Source organism: Ictalurus punctatus, chromosome 4 (assembly GCF_001660625.3).
Source record: "Ictalurus punctatus breed USDA103 chromosome 4, Coco_2.0, whole genome shotgun sequence".
Classification (NCBI taxonomy): Eukaryota; Metazoa; Chordata; class Actinopteri; order Siluriformes; family Ictaluridae; genus Ictalurus; species Ictalurus punctatus.
The window spans coordinates 35,474,439-35,501,891 of NC_071284.1; the positions used below are offsets into that span (position 1 = coordinate 35,474,439).

Here is a 27,453-nt window from a genome sequence, read left to right on the forward strand (position 1 = left end):
TTGCGATTGTTTGTTTGTATCCATGACTAAATATAATTATGTAAATTTATTTATTCACGCTGGAGGTCTGCTACAGGAAATTTGTGATCACAGTGAATTCTGAAAAAACACCACCACCACACACACACACACACACGAAGTTTTAACTGAGTATGGACTAAAGAAATGACGGAGCATAAAGAGAATAAACTGAACTTTTGCTGCGTTTGTGTTTAACATGCAAGCCACGAATAACAGCCTCTACTGCCCTCTACAGGTTATATGAAGACATACAGCCATGACAAAACCACTTACTTTAAAGAACTTGAACAAATAAAAGAGTGGAAAAACAACCTAGTATCACAAGCGTACTGCGTGATACAATTAAGAAATTAACACCCTAGCAAGCTTCGTGGTGGGTATCAAAACACTGCCCTCGATTTTGGATCTAGATGGTAAGAGGAAAAGATCTGGGTGACTGAAAGAGGGCTGGATATCAAAGCCAGATGCACTTTACATTACATTTAGGACTCCTTACAGAAGTGAAAAGATATCACAAATTATATTTATCTCATTTATACAACCAAGTAGCTGAGGGCCTTACTCAAGGGCCCGTCAGTGGCAGCTTGTGGTGCTGGGATCTGAACTCATGACCTTCCAATCCTTACTCCATAATTCAATTAACCCACTTGAGAAAATTACTCCAGTAACAAAAAGCAAAGTTAAACTCCACCCACAAACACATTAAACATGTGTATATTAAAATGTGTGATGTGTTTAGTGATTCTGGTGATAATTTGTTGATTGTTGAGGTTTTTAGCAATGAACTGATCACTTGTCCACTCATTGATAAGTATGAAAAGTACCAGGGTGTGAAAAATAGAACATAGTGGTGTGATTTTGTCATGTTTTAACAACAACAACAAAAAAAGCTTACTTACAAACTTACTAGCAGTAATAAAATACCTCAAAACAAAGACAAACAGTTAACTTTTTAAATACACAGGAAGCACTGTTTTTCGAAATTAAAATAATTAAAGCCCGAACCAAAAACATTCAAATTTAGTACATATAAAGATCTAAAATCTGAAAATAAGTCTCATACACCATCAGCCGAAGCTAGTCATAACCACGCTAAGATTAGCTAAAGTAGTTTAGCTACGGAGAGTGCCAATACTTCATTAATTTATTTTTAATTTTAAACAATTAAGATATACTTAACAGACAGAACTATGCACCGTGTGAATAGATGTGTGTTTGTAGGACTTGTTGAAAGTGACAGACTTTAGGTTTGTCGATGCTTCGGTTGTAGCTAACTTTCTAATCCGACCTGACAACTAACTCTGCAGTTTGGAAAAAGTTAAATTATTAAATTTAAAAAATGTTAAAATCTAAAACAATGGTTTCGTCATCTAGGCGAAAATAATTAACATCGCCTTTACTTCAGATAATGACAGACTGAAAAGCTTTTTTAAGAAATACCAAGTTTTATAAATCTCCTACCACAGACACTCGCGCGCTTTTTTCTGTGAGGTAAAACGCTAGTGAATACTGCGCGCGCACGAATCGGTTCTTTGAATCAGGTATTTTTGGTGAACGTCGGTGAGAGCCGATTCCGGTGTTCGAACAACAGAGACTCTGAATCTCTCTCTCTCTCTCTCTCTCTCTCTCTCTAAAAGGATGAGCCTCACGAACACTTGATGCTGCAGTACATTTATTTATTCGAATTAGTTGTTTGTTGCTAAAAATGTAGCAAAATAAAAATATAAAATTCCAAGGACCCTCTCATTGCAAATTTATTTAATAAGCACAACATAAGCCTTATTAATCAAAAGTGTACACTACTTTTAGTTTTTTTTTTATTGGAGCCAGAGAGGCTTTATTTATTCCTGAACCTGTCAAACAACATAACGTCTATAATAACTCATTAATGAATAATAACTTTGGTAATGGTGGGTTGTGATGTCTACCACAGTGAAAAAATGTGAAAAAAATAAATAAATAAAAATTTACACCACCCCCTGGCTATGTTTCACTAATCCCTCGGTGTCACTGGACTTCACTGGAACCTCATCAAACATGATCACTGCACATGTAGACTACACCACTACACCACAACAGCAGAGAGCACAACACATCAGCGTGCTGGAGAAAAACAGAAGAAGTAAACTAAAGAACTAGTGAGATGATGAGAGACTATAGAACTTCGAGAACGAAGGAGATTCAAGAACCTTGAAACAAGAGGAACCAGAATAGAACCGGAAACTAGGAATCTAGGAGGAAGCACAGTAAGACTGTGAAACTAGTGAAACAGGGTGGTTCTCATTTCTTTGATTGCATCTCCTTGTTTCCTTTCTTAGCTCCGCCCTCTAATGATGCAAAGAAAACAGGAATAGAGTGGTGCAGGAATGAGTCTTAAAACATGGAAATGAGTTAGCATTTTAGTACTTCCGGTTGCATGGTCCCGACGTCCATGGTTTTTTGGTTAAATGTCTGAAAATAAGGTCTGTAGTTAACACAAGCTCAGGATATTTTTACGTTTTATTCTGTGACGTAAAATACACCAGTAATACCCCACTCGTGATTTTAAAAGCTTTTACGTCCCTTGAAAAAGGTGGTTGCTAACGAGTGGCTAAATGGGACCGAATGGGAGGTTGTCAGGGACATTAAACGTCATCACGCCGAACAGGGAAACTTGTCTACTACATGCTCGTTGTGTTTATACTCGTGTTGTTGCAAACTATTCCAACTCAAACTTTCCAACTTAGCTTTAGTTTATAACTTTAGCTTTTTACTTCTGGCAATTGTATTTAGGCTTCAAAAGTCATAAAAGTTGTGTTCATGTGTGAAGATTATCTTGATGAACGAATCATATAAGAATCATAATCATTTGTTGGTCACAGAGTTTATTTTCTGCAATAATCCAAAAGCTAATGGAAAAATCCTGTTGTATTTTTGTCGCGCGAACCAGGGTGATGCGAACCTCTGGGTTGGCCTACAAAAGTACCTCATCCCTGCAGCACGCTATTGAGAGGAGACCTTTACGGCCTTGTTTTACCACAGCGTCACGCTGAAGCAGCTTCACGTATTAGTGATGTTGCACATGACATAACAAATCTGCATGTACACAATTCAGTGCAATTTCATTTATATCACACACTTCAGTGTTGTTGTTTTCATTTACACGAACGTCTACTACGACATCTAAAACGTCCCACACTTTTATCCAAGGTTTTTATTTGTATCTGGTGACCCTTCCATTTTCTTATTTAATTAATATTATTATTCGAATTAATATCATTATTTTGGTATTACTGCTTTTTATTATCATATCCTTCAATTTCCTTTGTGTTTTTTGGGAGATTTGGAGCATTTATTCTTCACATTCAAATAAAAAAGACTTATGCGTAGGAATCACTCATGTATCCGTAATCTGGAAGCCTCTTAGCTCCTTGTTGCTTGCTTCTTTTAAGTGACTATAGAGAGTTAATACGTCCTTGAAGATGACAGGCTTAGATAGGTTTCCAGGTCACGGGCTGAAGGATCGAGGAATTAAAGAGATATCCATTAGAGAGCAGGGCTGCACCTTAAGAGAGGTTGTAACTAGAGAACTAGGTTACTAGGAGATACTAGAACTTCGAGAACTAGGGGAACCTGGAGAGAATAAATAGAGGCAACTAGAGAACAAGAAGAGACTGGAACTATAAAACATGGGCTCCAGGAGGTATTAGAATTAGGAAAGTAGGAGATTTTTTTTAAAAATTCCAGCTTGAAAACTGGAAGCTAGGAAATATTTGAACTTACAGCACTTTTTTTCTGATAGTGCTGTTCATCTATTTACACGGATCACTAACAATGAACCACAATCCGTATTTTGCTCCAATTTCCAACTGCTAGTGCGCCGTGCTGTACATAAGAAGCTGCGCGTAATTTGCTTCCCTTCTTGAACTCAGGTGTCGTATAAGTAGAGTTGCATGGGTGTGGTTAGAAACAGTATACATCACTGATTGGTCAAATTAAATGAACTGGACAGTACGGCTCATTGGTCTTCAGTAGTGTAGTGACTGTCTGGTAAACTTTATTTCTCTTTTATAACTGAACTTTTCTGCAAGATTTAGGAGGAACAGCACAATGTTAACTGAATCTGATTGAATGTGTTATAGTATATATTATTTTTCCTTTTTTTCTCTCCACAGAATATATTTAGCTTCATTTTCCATTTCTTAACCATGATCCATGTAAACTCTACCATTCTCGTTCTTAGTCACTTTGTTTGCACCCTGCATAGGGTTTAATATAATAGCACTAAATGACCTACCTAGTGGCCTACATGCATGGTGTAGAGCTGTATTTTGATATCCAGTAGCAAAAAGATTTCTTGTGTGTAAAAATATCTAGAAACAGATCAGTATTTTCACAGAAATAAATAAATAAATAACGTTTGGCAAGCTTTGACCGGTTTTGGGTGTGCAGACGGGGCCACGTTTATGTTTTGGTAATGTTTCACTTAAATGTTTACATAGCCAAACTGAGCTAAAAAATTCTTCCAAATTTACTAAAGTAAAAAAATGCAAGTTTTCTTCATACTCACACACACACACACGTATTGATAAAGACCCAATCAGTCATAAATTACCAAGTGTGTTCACGCCCAGCTGATTTATCAGTCCCTCCAGGATTGAGTGATTTTGCAATCGCAGAAATGAACGCAAAATCAAGCAAACTTCGGAGGAGCTTGTAATTTTTAAAAAATTCCTGCCGATTTTCCGCAGATTTGGGCCGAGACGTGTCATGTGACATCATCACAACGGGCGTTCATCCAAAGCCCTCTTCGATTCACGTGCGTCGAACATGAGTACAGCTAAAAGGTCTCATTTACCAACAAACACCGCTGTGGAAGAGTGCGCAAGACTGTTTTGTGCGACTGGAATTTCGCCGATTCAACCTGCAAAAAAAAACAACACAAAAATGTCCACAAATTGCATTGCAAAAAAAAAGCAGCAGTAAAATCAAGCATTTTTGACCACAACAATCGCAAAAAAAACTCTGATAAATCCCGTACACACAACTTTACGTCACATTCACGCCCATGAAAGGCAAAGCTCATAAAGAGAAAACTGAAACAGGCAAAATGACGAATAACACTCAATCTTCCAGTGACGCAGCTCAGCCACTGCAGCACGTCAGCTGCCACAGACACACACTAACTCTTCCTCCATTTATAGGGCACAATTACTTTTGTCCTAATTTGTTTTTAATTGCTTTTTTTCAAGTCATTAATTTGGAGCAAAAAAAAAAAAATTCATAAATTTTTCCCAACAAACCGGATTTTCATGAACTACACATTTCTCCTGTAAAAGCTCCTGTAAACAATTTACAACTAAATTCATTTGTATGCAGTTTGATACATGAAAACGTGAACGTGTGTTTCAGTATACTTCCGCTGACGATTAAAGTATTGGCACCCTGGTGTTCAGGTTCACACACTGCCATTACTCCACACTCCCTCCCTGCTGAGGGAGACATGCCTCAGAGCCGGTTTCCAGTAGTATTTTACTCCTTGTGCTAAACACCAGTCAACACTTGATAACCTCTGGAGAAACTCTTCCGACTTTCAACGGTAATGTTATATGATGGGAAACAGACACACAGTGGATAAACACTATAAAAACTTGGGAACCTAAAAGAGACCGTAATTAGAAAACGAGGGAAATACGAGGGACTGGAACGAGGAGATGTTAGGAACTTTAATAACTAAGAGTAAAAATAGGAACACACAGGAAAGCAAAGTGCCAAGGACTAGGGAACTAGGGGAACTCCAGGAAGTAAGAAACAGGAAGTCTGTGTGACGTTGTAGATTTGTCTTTATGAGATGTAGACACTGGGTGGATTCACGGCACTGTTGAGACTCGCACGTGTGGCAAAATATTCTCAAGCTGTCTGAGCAATAAATCTCTTGAGGAGTCGATTACAAATGTAAGTGAATCACTCAAGGAGTCATTTACAAATGTAGGTGAATCGCTGGAGGAGTTGTTCACTAATGTAAGTGAATCCTAGGAGACCTGCACAAATGAAACCTGCAGCTTAGCACCAGCTACGGATGCGCATGCCACAATTAAAGCTTCGAATCTTGAATGTTGAATGTAAGTGAATAATTATAGAAATTGTTTACAACTGTAAGTGAATCACTTGTATCAGAACTAACAGTCATATTTTTGTTTGTGGATTAACATATCACCTCACAGCTTTCGTAAATAGCTCATGTGGCTAATTTTGTAGTTAACTTTACTTAGCTATTTAGTAGCTAAGCTTACTCTACTAGCTTACTTTACTCCCTTCTATTGTTGCCACTTGTGGGCGTGGCCTGTTTAGTGTTTTTTTTTGTTGTTCTTATGAGAAATTGTAGTAGCGATAAATACATTCTAAAGCGAACTAGTTAAACAATAAAGCACTGATCAGGGTTGTGTGATTTTCACGTTACCTCCTTGGCTTCGTATTAGTGTCCGTCTCAGATTAGCAAAGTAAGCTAACTGTACTAGCTACATACACTCACCAGAGGCACCAGAGATCTCTGCTACTTCCTTCCAAGTTTTATTTAAACACATTTAATGATGGAATCACGGTTATACGTTTTTCTTCCAGTTTTGAGTCGAATAGTACGAACAAATTGCAAGTAGGAGCTAAAGTTGTGAACTGAAGAAACGTCAGACCACACGCACGCCATAGGATCGGTCTGAAGAATCATTCGAGCCAATCGTCTGGATTTGTCGCTTTACTGCGTCACATCTAATTTACATAGAATTGTGAAAATCTCTGTGTTGCACACGTACGGAAATAAACCGTCACCAGTCGCTTTGTCGCTCTGTCGAGCAGCATATGTTATATAGAAGCTGTAGAAATCTGAAAAGAATTGTATTTGATCATGTTGCTGTGTGGGTGTGGCGTTTAATAAAGATGCCCCACCCCTGATATTTGTGCAACATGTGAGCTGTGCGAGTTTATATCACTCCACCAACATAACATACAATACACTGTAGTCTTTAATCTTTTATTCTGTTAATCTGTATACTGTAGTGCGCCTTTAACCGAACAGAAATAAAAAGAATAAGACGGGGAACGCCTTTCACAGAGCGGTGCGGTGACCTACCTCATTGTGCACCTCATTGTTTGTCTGGTTGTGTATCTGTCTTAAAACTACACAACACACAATTACACAACTTTCATTTGCAGGTATCCATTTAGCAGACGCTTTTATCTAAAGCCACTTACTCCCGAGGCAGACTCCGATCCCGGCGTAGAGCTGAGCAGCCGAGGGTTAAGGACCTTAATATATAATAAAACTAATTACTAAACCGTTGCTCAGGAGTGTTTCTGACACTCCCAGGATTTAAACTCTTTAAGCTCTTTTCAACGGGAAAATCATTTCTAGACTTTTTTCATCATTTCTCAAGATAATAAAAGTGCATCAAATAAAAACAAATGTCTAAAGGCAGAATATTTAGAATCTTAGTGTTTGGTGTCTGACGTTTTCTTCTTCGCTCTTGCACTCGAGCTACACGGCTAATTTATCACGGCTGGTTTACAGCCTCTGTGTTATTATGGCTAAATGACCACGCAGTGTATAACAGTATCTGGTTCTATCATCAGATCGTTTATAAATGTATAAAGTTTTTTTGTTAAAAACAGAATGACTATTTGAACTACACATTAGTTTGTTTCTCTAGAAAGATTTATTTCTACCATCAGATCATTTATTATTCTTGTAAAGAACTTATATTACTTTTCTTTTCACTTTATTGAATTATTTCTATTTACATATTGTAGTCAGTTTATTTGTATAAACATCATCACGTTTTTATTTCTTTCTCTATGATTTTTTTTTTATCGGATCATTTTATATTGAAAGTTTTTATTAAAAAAAAAAAAGTATGCGCATGATATACCGGGGCCCTGTGTGGGCGGAGTTTGCATGTTCTCCCCGGGGTTTCCTCAGGGTGCTCCGGTTTCCTCCCCCAGTCCAAAGACATAGTGTACGAATGTGTGTGTGTCCAGGGTGTACCCCGCCTTGTGTACCCCGCCTAGAGTTTATGCATCTTCTTACAAATCTCCCTCCATCTCTGAAGACAGGAGTCCCACTCGCTTCCGTCTGAAACGCTGCAAAAGAGAAAAAGAGTGTTTTGTTAGATATAAAATATGGACAAACGCCTTTGTGCTTTAACTGAGACATTGCGTTACAGAATCCCAGAGTTTGTAAGTTTGGAAACGTGACCTCCGCTCTCCATGAACAAAATGGCGCTGTAGCCTCACCAGAAAAATCAAGCTAACTTACGAATATTTATTTTCCAGCCTTTAACACCTCACCGCCAGTTTTTTTGCACAACCTAATTAATATAACCAACATTACAGAGATAGAGGAAAGCATTACAACCCACTGTAACGCCATCCTCTCTTTCTGTCTCGTTAACCTTGTGAAGAACTTTTAACCTCGACATTACTGAGCTAGCCGCTAAGTTCCGTTAGCCACTGACTGTCTGCACCTGTTTCCAAGCATTAACATTCACCCAACACATGAAGAAACACGGCGCTAATCCATCCTCCTAATGCTAATTACTACAGCTTGCCCTGTCTAAAACACTTTCTAAATGTAGTTAACGGTAACCTGTATTACATCACGGTGAACAGCTGTAATGCTACGCCATCGTTAACTTTCAAAAAGGAAAGAGAATGTCTAACATCACCGTGAGGTGTAGGGTAAAGTAATGTTATTAACTCAGGGTTAGCATCACTCATCCCTACTGGTGACAGCATCCAGCTAGCTAACCCTAACTCAGAGCCTCAGATAAGATACAGACCAGAGAATTATAGAAGAACCTCAGTCCATATTTCACAGCCGACATAAACAGATGAAACTGTTAGTGTAACTGCAACACTGAGAGAGCGGTGCATGATGTTCTCTGTAGCGATCGCTAACGTTAATTATCACTCGCTGAGGCACTGTTTTATAATGAATACACGTTCGAGAGCTCGCTGCCTGAACATCACGAACTCGGCCCAGCGTTTTCAGCAGCGTTAACGCCAAACAGTAACGAACGCTGACTTACCCGTGTTCACTCGGTTTCCTCGCCTCGGGACTCCGCCTCCGCGATCACGATCAGAGGCTCAAACCATCGAACATTCACTTTGAGGTGAGTTCAGTGACGTCAGCAGCGCAGTTCGCAACGTGATCGGACAATAATTTAACACGTGTTGTGTCGGTCACTCGTGTGAAATATTTCTCTTTTTAAAGCACTCGTATTGGATAATTTAACACGACATGTGTCGAGATAATCATAACACAAAAAGTGTGTAGGATATCAACACACCCTTTCTGAATGTGTACCTGTTTGTTTGTTTGTTTGTTTGTTTGCTAGTGTTGTCTATATATTCATACATGTATCTGTTATTTATTTATTCGTATTACTGGCTCGTATTCTCATTGTGAAGAGAGAATAGTTTGTGTATACACACCACATGAGTTTGCTCCTCTGTAAAAGTTTCTTTCTGTACACCACATAAATGTGTAAAAGTTTTTGTCTTTGTACATAAAATGAAAATTAAAACAAAAAATAACAATACAGATAAATCCTGTGTAAATATCACATCAAAGCCAAGTGTGCGTTTCAAAGCCGCCGCCACGCGCGCGCTCCTCCCAGGCCGGCTGCGCTCGCCTCTGATTGGCCGCGTGCGGCTCATTTGCATTGACGTCAGTAGAGGCTGTAGGTCAATCCTCGCGCGTGCTTTTATTGGATCTGCTGCTGTCAAGCAGCGCTGAAGGACTGGAGAAGACGAGGAGCAGAGGAACACCATTATTCCGCCGCTTTTCTGCCGTGTTTCGGCTCTGATCCGCTCCGCGACGCGCTCGGGGTCGAGTCGGAGAAGTGGAGGGCGCAGACCGGGGGTTTGTTCGCGCGGATCCGAGCGGGTTACCCGCAGACAGTGTGACAGCCTCAAGCCGACATCTCTTTCCGTTTTTCTGCGTGTAGAAGAGGAGAACTCGGAGGCCGTGTGATTCTCCCTCCAGCGCTTTTCTCCTTCTCTTCTCACACCAACGGTTTTTCCCTGTCCGTCTCGGACGCACGCACGCGCGCGCGCGAGCACACCGCCTCGGAAACTGCGCGTGTTTGGGTGTAAAATGTGGTTTTGGGTGAATAAAGGCGCAGGATTAATCCGCCGCAGTCATGCTCACGGAAGATTCTCGCCTGTTGAAACGCTGTGAAGCGCACAAGATCTCCTCCGTCTCTACAAGCTGATCTCTCTTCAGATTTCAGGGTGGAGTAAACAAACACAAACAAGAAGAACAACAACAAAACATCCAGATAAATAAAACAAGGCCAAACATGGATCAAACTCCGGCCTGGAACTAACTACAAGACCACATTTCTCCCTTTCTTTCTTTTCTTTTCTTTTCTCTTCTCTTCTCTTCTCTTCTTTTTTTAAGAAGGAGGTTACAGTGCCATCATGACGGAGTGGTGGTGATGGTGATGATGGTGAAGAAGAAGATGATGATGATGGTGATGGTGATGTGGAATGAAGTGGGTTTGATCTAAAATGGAGCTCCATGGAGTTTGAGCGCGAGAGGAAATCTGTTTCCTGGTCAGGGGGGTGGGAGGGGAAAGGAAGATAGACTATTATTATTATTATTATTATTATTATTATTATTATTATTATTATTGTTACTATTATTAGTAGTAGTAATACCATCATTGATTATTATTATTATTATTATTATTATCATTATTAATGCATACAAACAGGGAAATAAAGGACAAAAAGAGAAGGAGAAGAAGAAGACAATGAAGTGAAGAACGTGATGTTCCTGGCCTGATTTGGAGAACTTATGTGGAGTATCTAAAGGGCCTTCCAGGTGGATGTAAAAATAAAAATTTAAAAAAGGAACAAGAGGAGAACGTGACCAGGCCTGGGCTGGAGGAGAAGAACTGAACGAGAAGAGCTAACTTGCCTGGCCTGGTTTGCAGAACTTTGTAGATGCTGAGTATCTAAAGGGCCTTCTTAGTGGACTTCCGGCGGCGAAAAGAAGTAGAGGAACAAGTGGAGAACATAACAGGCCTCAAGTCAAAGGGAAGAAGAATAAGAAGATTTAAAAAAGAGGAGAACGTATCTCGGCTTGGATTGGAGGAATTGAGAAGATCGAGAAGCGGCCTCACGCGGAGAACTAAAAAGATTTTTTTTTAAAAGAGTTCAAAAGATAACGTGCCTGGTCTGGTTTGGAGATCTTAATACCTAAAAAGCTTTCTATGAGGACCTAAAGAAAGGACATAACGGGCCCGGAAAAAGAAAGGAGGAGTGGAGGACCCGAGTGAAAAAGAAAGACCTAGCTAGGCGTCCTGGCTTGGAGGACATAACGAGACGAGAAGAAGAGGAAGAAGCGGGAGTGAAGCATGGGCTGTGCTTCCAGCATCCATATCTCGGATCGGGTGGTGTATCACAGTGGAAAAGAGTCAGAAGACTGCCCCCCACACTCCCCCCCGCAGGGCAACAACACCCAGAACTGCCCCATCAAGGCCTCTGAGTACAAGGTGACACACACACACACACACACACACACACACACACACACACAGAGCGTACAAACAGAGTGTGTGCTGATATTAAATTCTCCGTGCTTTATCGCCATTCTTATGTCGTTTCTGACCTCCATGTTGGTTTTTTTTAATTCTCCCACGGAATCATGGGATTGCCTTCTGTGAGAAGGACACATGGCACTTTATCTGCCCTACTTAGGCAGCCTGCTCCCGAGAGTGTGAGAAACCAGGAGGACAGAGCCGATCCGATCCAGAAAATATCACACACCGGGATAAAATCTTAACCCGTTATCAACATATGTGAATTTAATGTGTGGGTGTGTGCGTGTGTGCGTGTGTGTGTGCGGGTGTGCGTGTGTGTGTGCATGTGTGTGTGTGTGCGTGTGTACGTACAACTTAGGGTTCCTAGAATCCCGAAGTCCACACACACACACGAAATAGACCCTTCGCTGACATTAAACACATTCACATTCAGCCCGCATGCAACACACACACACACACACACACACACACACACACACACACACACACACACAGAGCGTGTAGGCCAGGAACATGCCTGGCGCTTATATAGGATTCTTTGTTGTTGTATGTTTTTTTAATCTATATATTTTCTCCCAATTTTATTCATTGCTAAGCCCCACCCACTTCCTGCTAAAATCTGTGGTTCCTCAAAACATCACAATTTGTCTAAAACATTTGAAGATTTAGGATTTTAAGCGCTACACTAACTCCAGTTCATGTGTACGTGAGTCTAACAATTCCTTTTGTGCTACTTTTAACCTGGTGTATATTGACTCAATTTGTTATCTTCCTTCTTTAATGCGAATTAATCTGTTTTGAAAAAAGATTCATCACGTCTCACACACACACACTCACACACACACTGGATAATATGAGGCAGGGTTATGTGTGTCAAGGCTGTCAGCACACACTCGTCCTCCTAGGCTGCGTAACTGATGACCAAAAAATTCAGACAGAAAAACACACATGATACTCGCACATGAAAAATGTCGCTCTGCAACAATGTAACGTTCAACAAAATGCATTTCCAGCAACTGACCAATCACTAACCAGATCACGGTCACATGATCCAGCTCCAGCTCCAGCTCCAGCGGTTCCCTTGTAGTTTGTGCAGTTTTGTCTAATGCAGGGTGCCAATATTTTCAGCATTTAAACTATTTGCAGTGTCGATATATCGATTGGCATGTGTCAAGTCTCTGTGGACGAGCTGTTGCTATAGAAACGATAACGTATCAGAACGAGCGCATTAATATTAATATAAACCTGCGCTGCTGTCAGAGCCGCTGTTACAGAGAACTAATCACCACCTGACGACCAATCACAGTCCAGAACTCGGCAGCGCCGTGGGATGAATGTTTGATATCTTGTTCCTTAAAATGACGCCATCGTATCGATCACCGTCGCTGCTCATGTGACGTGATCGGAGGAGACGCTAACCACGCTGATGGGCTGACGTTGCTCTGATAGTGACGCTTGCGCAGATCACTCCGACTTTACTGCAGAACCAAAGTGTCCGTTTTCCAGATTGTTGGAGATGATTGGCTGATGGATCTTACTTAGCAATAATGAAAGTAATATAGTTAGCTAGCTAAATAACCAACTAGCTTACTCCAGTTGAGATTCAGTTGGATGCTGAGTGTAAATCTAACGCCGTGGAAACAAGTGAAGCGTGTCGTAATTTACGGGATATTTATCGTAGATCTGAACTTTGTCACACAGAGTGAGGTTTATTCAGCGTCTGATCCGTAGTGCAGTCAGGCTCCGTCTCTTCTGCACGAGGACCTTCTGCTGGTGAGACGTCTGGGTTTGAGATCAGAAGATGGAGATGAGACGAGAGTTTAGGATTTCAGCTTTTATTTCCTGGTGTTTACATCTAGGTGTGTTAAACACCATAAAACACACAACCTCCTGTATCAGACCACACAATTTGTAGGTGAGAAAAAGTATAGGAACAGATCAGTCTTGAAGAAAATGAAAGTAAAGAACATTTAATGTTTGGTCGCATTTACCTTACTCGCAGTAACTGCATCACTCCTGCGACTCACTGACACCAATCTGCTGGTTTCTTCTTCTGTGAAGCTTCTCCAGGTTTCTCCTGCAGCTTCTTTCAGTAGTTGTGTGTTTCGGGGGTTTCTCCCTTCAGTCTCCTCTTCAGGAGGTGAGATGATCAGTTGGGTGAAGGTCTGGTGATGGACGTGTCCAGTCTAAACCCTTCCACTTTCCCCTGATGAAGTCCTGTGTTGAGGTGGAAGTGTGTTCTGGATCGTTGTCTTGCTGCGTGATGAAGTTCCTCCTGATTAATGTTCCTGTAAACTTCTGAATTCATTCTGCTGCTCCATCATGAGTTCATCATCAATAAAGATCAGTGAGAATGTTCCAGAAGCAGCCGTGCAAGCCCAAGCCATGACGCTACCTCCACCATGTTCCACAGATCAGCTCGTATGTTCTGGATCATGAGCAGATCCGTTCTTTCTCCACACTTTGGTCTTTCCATCACTTTGGTAGAGGTTCATCTTGGTTCCAGAACTTCTGGGGATCGTCTCTGTATTTCTTTGTGAATTCCAGTCTGGATTTCTGACTCTTACTGCTGATGAGAGGTTTTCATCGTGTGGTACAGTCTCTATATTTCTGCTCTCGAAGTCTTCTCTGAACGCTGGATGGTGACCTTCACCCTGCCCTGTGGAGGAGGTTGGTGATGTCACTGACTGTTGTTTTTGGGTTTTTCTTCACAGCTCTCACAATGTTTCTGTCATCAGCTGCTGTAGTTTTCCTCGGCCGATCTGTTTGGTGTCTGTTCCTCAGTACACCAGAGGGTTCTTTCTTTTTCAGGACATTCCACATTGTTGTATTGGCCATGCCCAGTGTTTGTGCAATGCCTCTATTTTCTGTCTTTTCTCAGCTTCAAAATGTCTTGCTTTTCTCCCAGAGACAGCTCTCTGATCTTCATGTTGGTTTATTCTTTTTAACAACAAATGCAGTCTTCACAGGATTCCAGGTCTCAAACCAAGAGTAGAGGTTCAGAGCTATTAATTCTTTAAATAATCACTAACAGGACACACCTGGGCAGCAAGAAACGCCCGTCAGTCATATGTTCCAATATTTATGATCACTGAGAAATTAGTGGGTTCAAACAAAAGGTGCTGTTCTAAATTGTTTAACACATCTAGATTTAAATATGAGGAAATAAAAGCTGGAACTCTGATCCATCATCTCATACACCTTTTGATGTCAAAGCTAAATGTCTTCAGTGTTTAGCGAAAAACAACAGAATTGGCCTTGCTGTTCCAATACTTTTAGAGGGGACTGTAGTAGAATAATGTATACAATGTGCCCAAATGTAGAAGGATGTGGGATTTATGTGGCTAACATATAAACTAACATTACAGTAAACCGTGGCCTTGTGTTCAGGGTAAAGCGTGACACAGCGGTAATGACGGTGTTGTTATGCATGTTAGCATGCGACGTTGTTACGGTTAATGATGTCGACTCTGTTCTGTTGTTTTGTCTGTAAACTTGTCTAACTGTGTATAATGAAAATCGTTGACCGTCAAATGTCCACATCCGACTAATCCCGGTAATCTAAAGCCTCCGAGCTTCAATGTACATGGACAAAGTAGCTTAAGCACGTTGAAGCTGCATGCATGATTAACACGGCTCATTATGAAGAGCTGCTAATCATAAGAAGTACTTCTTAGTACTTGTTCTTATGAACAGTTTGGCCTTGTTAGCGCTGACGAGTTGTTTTGGTCTAATTTCTGCTCCACGGAAAAGAAGCGGCCAGCGAAAGCTAATCTATCACTCGCTTGATGAAATGCAGTAGTTTCACTAAATTACACGCTGCGTTGTTTGAAAAGCTCTACCACGTCACCTCAGGGACTTGTAGCTAGTCGGATGTTTTTGCTAGCGACACTGTCATTGCACAACGTGCATCAGATAAACAGTAAGATACACACATGTGACAGTGATGTTGAGCCTCGCGTCATATTCTCACAGTTAGTCTATTCTGAGCGGAGCTAAATTAGCATTACACAGAGCAATAGTAGCGTCACTGAGACTCAGTGCCTTAGTGTTTAACCGACTCTATCGATTAACACTCCAGGAACTCTTCCGAACGACAAATGCGTAGTTCCGTTAAAATTTCGGATTGAAGTCCGGACATAAAAAAATTCTTTATTGAATTTGCTTTGCTAGTTGTTAATAATTTCAATTTTTAGTGAAAAAATTCATGCCTTTTAGGAATTTTCTTCTTGGCGTAAGCAGTGTGTCATTAGAAGCCTTTAAATCACACTCCCCACAGTAAAGGATTTAACCAATCAGCAGTTTAGTACAACAGGCTCCGCCCCCAGTAGTTCCTGGTGGCTGGGGCGGAGCTACTAAGTACTATTCTGGCCTCAGTAGACTGTGATGAGCACATGATGTGTGTCTAAGTGGTTTTGGTCGGACATTTTTTAATGTTTTTAGTTTTTATTATTAGACTTTTTTTTTTTTTTTTACTTTACTACAAGAAAATAAAAAGCTGAAGAGTTAACATAAATAATTACCACTTTAATCTTTCCGTACAGGATTCTGTGGGGGTTTTTTTTGTGAAAAACCCTCGATTTTGCTGCGTTTTTTCCCAGAATTTGTGATGAAACTTGGCAAAATTTTTTGTGCTTTATTTTTCCGGTGAAATCGCAATCGCAGGAAATAGTTCTGCGCGGTCTTTCACAGTGATGTTTGTTGGTAAACGAGAGCTTTTAGCCGTACTCGTGTTCGACACACGTGAATGGAAGAGGGCTTTGACTGAATACACGTCGTGATGACGTCACGTGACACGTCTCGGCCAGAACCTGCAGTCATTTTGAATAATCGCGGCTCCTCCGAATATCGCAGAGTTTGTTTGATTTTTGTGCTCATTTCTGTGATCCTGGAGGGACTGACATGCTGGAGAGTTTTTATCATCGACACTCTGAAAAATACGAGTTATAATGACGACACTGCGGCAGAATCCGTGTGTGTTTACTTCATAAGTGCGATATTTCCGACAGGACTTGAAGGCGGCACTAGTCTCAGCCTCAGGCGCTTCACCCCTGGAACCAGTGTACAGCTTTCTCTCCAGAAGCTCCAGGATCTTAAAGGATGAATTGAATCTGATGATTATTGTTGTACGTTGAACTTCTGTACGGTGATTTCTGACAAGAAAAAAACACTTGAATGTCACAATAACACCGTGACACTTGCAGCATGGTGTAGTGACTGGACCAAAGAACATTCACAGAATCCTGTTTTTAAAAGTTATTGCTCAGTTTGTGATGAGTAAAGATTTCATGTTTGCTGGTTTGTGATTGGCCACCAGCGATGTCAGTCAAATTAGCACCTTCCGTGAAAGTAGGCGGGGCTAAAAGCTACATCTGTTGAGTGAAGAGGTCTGGAAAGTGAGAACTGATCGACTCCGGAGGAAGTTCCAGTAAATAAATTCGACCCTGGCTAACCAATGAACATGTAGTAGGCGGGGCTTAATGTGCTAGAGATGAACTTGAAAGTTTTAGCTCGTAGCGTTTAGCTTCGGCTGCTGTTTAATGTGCTGGTGCTCTGGTGTGTGAAAACAAATAGGGAAAATAACGTTTTATTTTCTCAGCGCACACACACACACACGCGCACACACACACACACACACACACACGGGGTGGAAAATACTTGAGTAGTTGTATTTCATTACTGTACTTAAGTATTATTTTGGAAGATTTCTACTTAAGTATTAAATTTGATATATATTTTGTTTTATATATATAGATATTATAAGTACTTTTTATAAATCTCAAACATTTTTCTCTTTTAATTCTTTTTCTTTCTATTCGTCCGCAAGTTTTTCTGGAGCGAAAGATTCATGCAGGATGAGAGGACTCATTTGCCTAAAATAAAATTTCAGTCTTTGAAATTTCCCATCAAAGCTAAAGAATGTATGTGGAGTTAAGTTTTACTTGAGTTAAACTTCGGTAAATTTTCTACGTAAGTGTTATAATTTACCGGGTTAAATTAGCCAGCTACATTAGCAGTTATATTGGCTAGCTAGGTGAGTTTTGTAAACTAGCTAGTTTAATTAGCCAGCTAGGTAAATTCAATAAATTACTAAGTTAAATTAACTAGCTAGCTAAGCTGTGTTTTTTTCCTAATGTGGCTTAGCATTAATTCCAGAAGGATTATTAAACATTAGTAGAGTTAGCAGAACATTTTCTTCATGACTGCGCTGCTTAGCGCGTTAGCGGGTTAGCGAGTCACCTGGGATCGGGAATGATGAACCTGTCAGCTCTTTATAATACTTAATGATATTAACATTACTCGTGAATACATGCGTGTGTTTAAATGTCCATTCACACTGTTACTGAGGTACCGTTACTCTGTGTGTGTCACGCACACACACACACACACACACACACACACACACACACACACACGCACTCCTGTAAACACTAACGTGTGGATAAGAGTGTGTGTTTGAATTACTGTGTTTAGTGTAATTAGTGTAAATGATGAGTGTTTATACACACACACACACACACACACACACACACACACACACATTATTCACGTCTAAATGTTTCCATGTATCATTAGTTAGACTGTACTCCCACAGGGTGCTCTCTGTGTGTGTGTGTGTGTGTGTGTGTGTGTGTGTGTGTGTGTGTGTGTGTGTGTGAGAGAAGGAAATATAGTTGGGCCGGTGTTTAAACTAAAAACTAATTAATATTAATAATGTTTATTAGTATAATGTTTCTTATAAATATTTAATAATTAACCTTTTGTGTTTTTTTTTTTTTTGTGTGATTAAAAAATCCAAAAGAATTTAAAATATTTAAATAAAAATATAAAAAAATGTGTACCTTCACCACTAATGATTAAAACTGAAATATTTTATTGTTATTATATATAATATATGGTTATAGATTAGAGAAATATTATGTTTTATTTACTTATTAAATTATTTTTGTTTGATTTATTTTATGATAACGCAGTAAAGAAGTAAACCTCCGATGTGTATATTAGCAGATTATTTGTGAATAAAAATGATGATAATGTCGTGATATAGAGAACATCGCAGTACGTCTTGTAACCGATTAATAGCCTGCGTCTGATTGGCGTCTGATTGGCGTCTGATTAGCGTCTGATTGGCTGAAGTTATTATTATATCATAAACAATTTTTACAGAGAAGGACACATTTATCTGAAGGCCATTTTATTACACACACACACACACGCACACTCTCTCTCTCTCACACACACACGCAACAATAAAGCACATTAAAGGTGTTAAATTATTGATTATTTTATTTCTCTACGTATTTCACAGTTTCTTGTATATAATGATATATTTCACCATTTTATTTAGTCTATTTAATATCTATAATATATTGTAATTAACTTTAGCATTAAATGTTAATGAATCTATAAACACGATGAAACATTTCAAACGATGCGCATGTTCCTGATTAAAATGGATAAATGTTTCAATAATAAAAACAAACGATTTGTTGTCTTATATGTTAATAAGCTATAAACAATAAAGCAATAAATATACAAGTACACTAATGTTAAAAATGATAAACAAGCCCACTTAATATTACAGGGAATAATATCTGTGAACGCAATGGAAGGTGTTCTGTAGATTTTAACTGTACAATACAGAAGTTATTTTTCCACATGTATTTCACAGTCATGTTTATTTACATGGCAGAAATGAAAAGTAATGAAAATATTTTCTGAGGTTATTGATGTTTGGGACGTGAGCTCGGGACAGGTGCAGCTGAAGATAAACACACACTACTGTGTAGAAACATATTACAGTCTTGTGCTACCGTGTGTGATTTGGGACGCAGCCATCGCAGTATATACACTTTATTCTCCTGCAGCTTATAAATTATTATGAAGTCATACTTTACTGAAGCTCTGTTGGGGTGTGTGTGTGTGTGTGTGTGTGTGTGTGTGTGTGTGTGTGTGTGTGTGTGTGTTTACTGTGTTGAGTCAAGGGCGCGACTCCATCTGGGCGGCCCTGTGTGTGTGTGATAAGCCTCGAGTACAAGGACTGACGACGGTGTTCTCAATCTGCGTCTACATTACTCTGTGTGTGTGTGTGTGTGTGTGTGTGTGTGAGAGAGAGAGAGCGATGAGAGTGTGTGAGAGTGAGGGTGTGTGTATGAGAGCTTGGTTGTGTGTGCAAGAGCATGAATGTATATGTGCGGGAGCTTGTGTGTGTGCGAGTGTAAGTGAAAGAGAGAGAGTGTGTGTGTGTGTGTGTGTGTGTGTGTGTGTGTGTGTGTATGTGAGAGCTAGCGAGAGAGAGTGTGTGTGATCCAGGGGACAAGCGCACTGGTTTATCTAGCCTTGGCTCACAGCTCTGTTCCTGCACGCGCGCGCACACACACACACACACACACACACACACACACACACACACACACACACACACACACACATATACTGAGTGAGAGAAACATGATATATAACTGAGAAGATGTGTGTGTGTGTGTGTGTGTGTGTGGGTGTGTGTGGGTGAGAGGAAGTTTGTAAATTTGAAACTGAAGTGTTTGGGAGAGTGATGTTTCCCAGATCTGAGCGCAGTCGTCTTGTCCTTGCTCAGCAGCTCTGTGTGTGTGTGTGTGTGTGTGTGTGTGTGTGAGAGACACTAAGCAGGCTGTGGACACACTTGTGTAGTTCTGCTTTGTGTGTAAACGCTCGTATGTGATTGCAGGAATAAACTCATTTCCACAGCAGCACAGCTCTGCTTAGCTTTATCGTTAGCATTAGCTTTAGCCTGAGCGACAGGTCAGCTAACGTGTGTGTGTGTGTGTGTGTGTGTGTGTGTGTGTGTGTGTGTGTGTGTGTGTGTGACATTGATTATTACTCCTGCTTTTCCTCTTCTTGTGCTTCGAGTAACATCAACTCCATCTCAAATCGCTCACGATACAAATGTTCACCACACAGCACTGTAGGTGACAGGACGTGGTTTGGGACGCAGCCGCAGAAACCGTGTGTGTGTTCGTAGACTTCCTGTCTGCTGCTTCTCTGATTCCTGCTTGAGGGAAGTAAAGATCAGATACAGGAAGTGCCCTCAAACCAAGAGAAGAGCTGCACTGAGCATGTGCACGAGCTGCTCTTACTGAAAGGAAGTGACATCATGGCTGATGACCTGTATGATCTATGATGCTACTTTTGCAACATGAATCAAACGCACTCTGATTCTGAATCAATTTCACTTTGACTCTCACTGCTAAATCATACTCGCTCTGATTCTGAGTCAAACTCACTCTGATTCGGAATCAAACTCTAGTCATGAGATTAATGTGTCGGTGCATCATGTGGTGCCCAGCGTGTACGCATCCACGTGAATGTCTTGGCATAGAAAGTGCTTCATTGTACAACTACATACGAGATCTTTACCGTATAATATAATGATTTGTAAATATATTTGTAAAAAACATCAGCTACAAACATAGTGAATTGAGACGTTACAACCGAACCCACACCCTGATGCAGCACTTTGGTAGTTTGATTTAATATACAATCCTTTATATATCCGCTGAGATTAGCATAAAAATGGTATTTGCTTATTATAACTGGTTAAAAGAAAAATTTTGCTGTCACGTGTCAAAAAAAAAAAATACTGGAGCTTCATAATGTTTTCCTCACAAGTTTCACAAAAAACAAAAGTGACAACTGTTATAATTTCCCCACTCTCCCCTATAACGGCATCAAACCCACCTGTGTAGAAGAGACTGAGTCTAACGTTCCTTCTGTATACACACCAAAATATGTTTAATTCTTTTTTTTCATTGGATATCCTCAAGACATTTCACATTCTGTTGATAAATGTGTAATTTTGTTCAGTTGTTTTGTTGTAGCAGCGGGAAGGGAAAACTTTTCCACATAACGAGCCTCATGTATCAATATTAGTAACGCTAACGTGTGTAAATGTTTGTCTAAGCAAAACTGAACTAAACATTTCTACCAGATTTACAAAAGATTTGCTGATTTACTTCATACTCGCGTATGTAAGCCGATCACTCGTGAAGTTCAGTCTTTTCCCTACACATCTCATTTGCATTTAGCGACGCCCACAAAACTCCATAAAAGGTCAGGCACGAACAGCTGAAGTCACGAAATGACTGAACAGTGAAAGACAAGTGGAAATTATTTCGACACCAATATAAATATTATTTAACATTAAAAATTAAAAATGTGCTTGTGTTTTAAATTGTTTTAAAGTCATCTCCAAAACTATCGGGACGGCAAGGCCAGTTCATTGTTTTCGCTGTAGACTGAAGACATTTGAGTTTGAGATCAAAAGATAAACATGAGATGAGAGTTTAGGATTTCAGTTTTTATTTCCTGGTATTTACATGTAAACATGTTAAACTACATAGAACACAGCACATTTTGTATCAGACCACCCAATTTGTAGGCAAGCAAAAATATTGGAACGTGTGACTGACAGGTGTTTCTTGTTAGATTTGGTTTGAGTCTTCAGTTTCACCTGTGAAGACTGCATTTGTTGTTAAAAAGGATAAACCAACATGAAGATCAGAGAGCTGTCTCTGGGAGAAAAGCAAGACATTTTGAAGCTGAGAAAAGAGAGAAAATTAATCAGAGACTAACACTGGGCATGTCCAATACAACAATGTGGAATGTCCTGAAAACGAAAGAACCCTCTGGTGTACTGAGGAACAGACACCGAACGGGTCGGCCGAGGAAAACTACAGCAGCTGATGACAGAAACATTGTGAGAGCTGTGAAGAAAAACCCAAAAACAACAGTCAGTGACATCACCAACCTCCTCCACAGGGCAGGGTGAAGGTCACGATCCAGCGTTCAGAGAAGACTTCGAGAGCAGAAATATAGAGACTGTACCACACGATGAAAACCTCTCATCAGCAGTAAGAGTCAGAAATCCAGACTGGAATTCACAAAGAAATACAGAGACGATCCCCAGAAGTTCTGGAACCAAGATGAACCTCTACCAACGTGATGGAAAGACCAAAGTGTGGAGAAAGAAAGGATCTGCTCATGATCCAGAACATACGAGCTGATCTGTGACACATGGTGGAGGTAGCGTCATGGCTTGGGCTCGCACAGCTGCTTCTGGAACATTCTCACTGATCTTTATTGATGATGAACTCATGATGGAGCAGCAGAATGAATTCAGAAGTTTACAGGAACATTAATCAGGAGGAACTTCATCACGCAGCAAGACAACGATCCAGAACACACTTCCACCTCAACACAGGACTTCATCAGGGGGAAAGTGGAAGGTTTTAGACTGGACACGTCCATCACCAGACCTTCACCCAACTGATCAGCACCTCACCTCCTGAAGAGGAGACTGAATGGAGAAACCCCCGAAACACACAACTACTGAAAGAAGCTGCAGGAGAAACCTGGAGAAGCTTCACAGAAGAAGAAAGAGCAGATTGGTGTCAGTGAGTCGCAGGAGTGATGCAGTTACTGCGAGTAAAATGTATAAATCTGTATAGAAGTTGTACAGGACTCAGTACACACACCAGAGCAGGATTTAAATGTCTTTTGCACTGTAGAGTTTTTTACAGAAGGTTCTAGTGCAATCTTTCCATCATGTAAATAAAGATTTTCCTAAAAGTGATTGCAGGTCCAGATTAAAACATCGAGCAGACAATACGGAAATTTCCCCTTTAAACTGTGTGTGTGTGTGTGTGTGTGTGTGTGTGTGTGTGTGTGTGTGTGTGTGTGTGTGTGTGTGTGTGTGTTTTCCCTTAGGCGTCTGTGCTTATGATCATGAGACAGCATGTGATGCTCCTCCCTGAAGCCGCTGGTCATTTTTGAACCTAGAACAGCTGAACTGTAGTGACTTTTATTCCGATCCGAATATACACACAAGCTTTTAAAAACAATCTGTACGTCTCTTTACTGGTTTAAACGTAGCCATCTTTGTACTGAAACACACACCTGTATGTCGAACTGAAGTGTGTGTCTGTGTGTGTGTGTGTGTGTGTGTGTGTGTGTGTGTGTGTATGTATGCATGCATGTTAGTAGCAAGTATGTGTTGTCTTAAACTCCACAGTGTTTAGTATGCTAGCTGGCACTTTAGGGTGTAGTGATGGACCGAGAGCTGTTGTCATGGTAACTGCTAGCTTGCTTTGTGGCTGTTTTAAGATTTAACTAGCCAGCAAGATTTAGCTAACAAAGCGTGCTAATTAAGATACAACACAACAAGTGACCAACCATTTGGATGCATTGTGTAGTGCACATTGGGCCACAGTCCATGATGTCATTTCAGCTCACGCTCTCTCTCTCTCTCTCACACACACACACACACACACACACACACACACACACACACACACTTTTGATCATTATTGATCTACAACAGGGGGGATATTGTGAAAGGTCTGTGTGTGTGTGTGTGTGTGTGTGTGTGTGTGTGGATATAGTGGGGTATAATCAGGATCAGAACAAAAATACCCTAAAGGTGATAGTGAAGGGACACACACACACACACACACTGTTTCATACTGCTTAAGAACCACTGTATTTAAGTTTTTATATATTTGTTCTCGTATCATTTAAATGTTTATATTAGTGTCTGTTACGCTGAATATATTTTGTGTTTCTGCAGGTTAATTATTTCCTTTTTGTGTAGATTAGTAAAGATTAGGTCAGTAATTGCTCTCATTCACATTAAAACAAGTCAGAATGAGTTTTTATTTAGAACCAGATTAAAGTGAGTTTAATTCTGATTGAATTTGATTAGAATTAGAGTCAGGGTGAATATGATTTGGAGTCAGATTCAGAGTGGGGTCAATTCTGAGTCAGGGACAGCTTTATTTAAAATCAGGGTGAATCTGATTCAGAGTCAGTGTGAGTTTGATTCAGAATCAGAGGCAGGGTGAGTTTGATTCAGAATCAGAGTCAGCATGAGTTTGATTCAGAATCGGAGGCAGCGTGAGTTTGATTCAGAATCGGAGGCAGCGTGAGTTTGATTCAGAATCGGAGGCAGCGTGAGTTTGATTCAGAATCGGAGGCAGCGTGAGTTTGATTCAGAATCGGAGGCAGCGTGAGTTTGATTCAGAATCGGAGGCAGCGTGAGTTTGATTCAGAATCGAAGGCAGCGTGAGTTTGTTTCAGAATTAGAGGCAGTTTGATCAGCATCAATAAAGACGTGTTTAATTCTGAGTCAGAGCTGGAGTGAATTTCTTTCTCACTTGTTTGTGTCGTGTGTGTATGTGTGTGTGTGTGTGTGTGTGTGTGTGTGTGTGTGTGTGTGTTTCAGGGTATTTTGAGTGTATGTTTGTGTGTGCTTATGTGTGAAAAACAGACAGGGAGAGAGGCGTGTGTGTGTGTGTGTGACTAGTAGAACAGTAAAGTCATTCTTTTGCTGCTTTAGATTGTTGTGCAACTCACATGACCCGCACTGCCCTCTGTACAGCTTACATCACTGCCTGTCTGTCTCTCTCCGTCTGTCTCTCTCCGTTTGTCTCTTCACATCACATTCAGTAATAAAGAAATGAAGGAGTTGAATGTTTTAAGCTCAGAAGATTGTCGTATATAACATCACTGTAATTCTTGCACTGTATGAATACAGTGTAAATGTGACTTAACATTTTATTGCCTCACATGTTAAATACCTTTCTTTTTCTTTCTTTTTGTTGATAAAATCAGCTTTAACCAGAACGTGGAAAGTTTACAATATTTAAAAATCACTTTGTGAAAAGTTATGAGAGTCTAGATTCCCTTCCACTAGAAAAAACGGCAAGAATTTTAAACAAAAGTGTGTTTTTGAGCCTAAATGTATTAATAAGATCAGCTGTGAGTGGGTGTGTCTTAAAATCCATATATGGAAATGTGGGCGTGTCTTTTGTGTGTTATATGGAACTTTTACGTTTGTCATATAAAGTCAAGAGAACACTGTTGCTGGGTAACGGAGGCATACAGACACTGTGTTAGAAGGAATGATGCTAATGATTTAGCCAGCTAGCCTGTTACCGCAAGATCGTTCCTACAGACACAGTGAGAGTGGAAATGAGACTCAACCATCCAGAACATTAACATTTACCTCAGAAATGTTGATGCGTTACTGAGACAAGACTCCCTAGGACTAGAATTAGATAACATGCGCTAACCTGACAGGATTTTTGGAGGATTTTCATTTTGTTCATAAATGTTTATAATCTTCAGCGTGAATGCTCTCTAACTATCCAAAATGAGCTAACCTGACAGGATTTTAACCCACATTCAAACTCTTTATTATTCACTAACATGAGTTAACCTGACAAGATTTTGGAGGATTTATTTTGTTCATAAACGTTTATAATATCCATCACTAATGCTATCTAACTAGCTAACATGAGCTAATCTGACACATCCAGGAATGGATTTTTCATTCTAGTTATAAATGTTTGATATTCACTATTCATTCTCTTTAACTAGCTAAAAGGCACTAACCTGACAAGATTTTCATAATTTTAACAGCTATTGCTAGATTCTTGGCTAATGTGAGTAAACCTGACAGAATTTCTGAGAGGAGTTTTCAATTACAAGCATAAATATTCATACGGCCCCTTCAGAACGTATTGGAGCGGCGAGACTAATTCATTAGTGTGTGCTGTACACTGAAGACATTTGAGTTTGAGATCAAAAGATGGAAATGAGACGATAGATCAGGATTTCAGCTTTCATTTTCTGGTATTTACATCTAGACGTGTTAAATTACTTACAACACTTTTAGTATTAGACCACACAATTTTTAGGTGAGCAAAAGTATAGGAACAGGTAACTTCATGTTTGGTTGTGTATCCCTTGCGTGTAATAACTGCATCACTCCTGCGACTCACTGACACCAATCTGCTGCTTTCTTCTTCTGTGAAGCTTCTCCAGGTTTCTCCTGCAGCTTCTTTCAGTAGTTGTGTGTTTCGGGGGGTTTCTCCATTCAGTCTCCTCTTCAGGAGGTGAGGTGCTGATCAGTTGGGTGAAGGTCTGGTGATGGACTTGTCCAGTCTAGAACCTTCCACTTTCCCCCTGATGAAGTCCTGTGTTGAGGTGGAAGTGTGTTCTGGATCGTTGTCTCGCTGCGTGATGAAGTTCCTCCTGATTAATGTTCCTGTAAACTTCTGAATTCATTCTGCTGCTCCATCATGAGTTCATCATCAATAAAGATCAGTGAGAATGTTCCAGAAGCAGCTGTGCAAGCCCAAGCCATGACGCTACCTCCACCATGTTCCACAGATCAGCTCGTATGTTCTGGATCATGAGCAGATCCTTTCCTTCTCCACACTTTGGTCTTTCCATCACTTTGGTAGAGGTTCATCTTGGTTCCAGAACTTCTGGGGATCGTCTCTGTATTTCTTTGTGAATTCCAGTCTGGATTTCTGACTCTTACTGCTGATGAGAGGTTTTCATCGTGTGGTACAGTCTCTATATTTCTGCTCTCGAAGTCTTCTCTGAACGCTGGATGGTGACCTTCACCCTGCCCTGTGGAGGAGGTTGGTGATGTCACTGACTGTTGTTTTTGGGTTTTTCTTCACAGCTCTCACAATGTTTCTGTCATCAGCTGCTGTAGTTTTCCTCGGCCGACCCGTTCGGTGTCTGTTCCTCAGTACACCAGGGGGTTCTTTCGTTTTCAGGACATTCCACATTGTTGTATTGGACATGCCCAGTGTTTGTGCAATGCCTCTATTTTCTCTCTTTTCTCAGCTTCAAAATGTCTTGCTTTTCTCCCAGAGACAGCTCTCTGATCTTCATGTTGGTTTATTCTTTTTAACAACAAATGCAGTCTTCACAGGTGACAGTCTCTCAGCTACGCTGTTTTTGTTTAGCTTAGCTGTCTCATTGTTTTTCTGAGAGTGACTACGTTTACATGGACAGC

The 27,453-nt window shown here is 40.3% G+C and overlaps 1 protein-coding gene across 1 annotated transcript in view; it reads left to right on the top strand.

The window, feature by feature from the left end:
- Nucleotides 1-9,753: 9,753 nt before the first annotated feature.
- Nucleotides 9,754-27,453, top strand: part of pde8a (phosphodiesterase 8A) — a 46,056-nt gene continuing 28,356 nt past the window's right edge. The window contains exon 1 of the mRNA XM_053678205.1: nt 9,754-11,555. Coding sequence (XP_053534180.1) covers nt 11,418-11,555 — 138 coding nt within the window. The 5' untranslated portion in view covers nt 9,754-11,417. The remainder of the gene's footprint in view (nt 11,556-27,453) is intronic.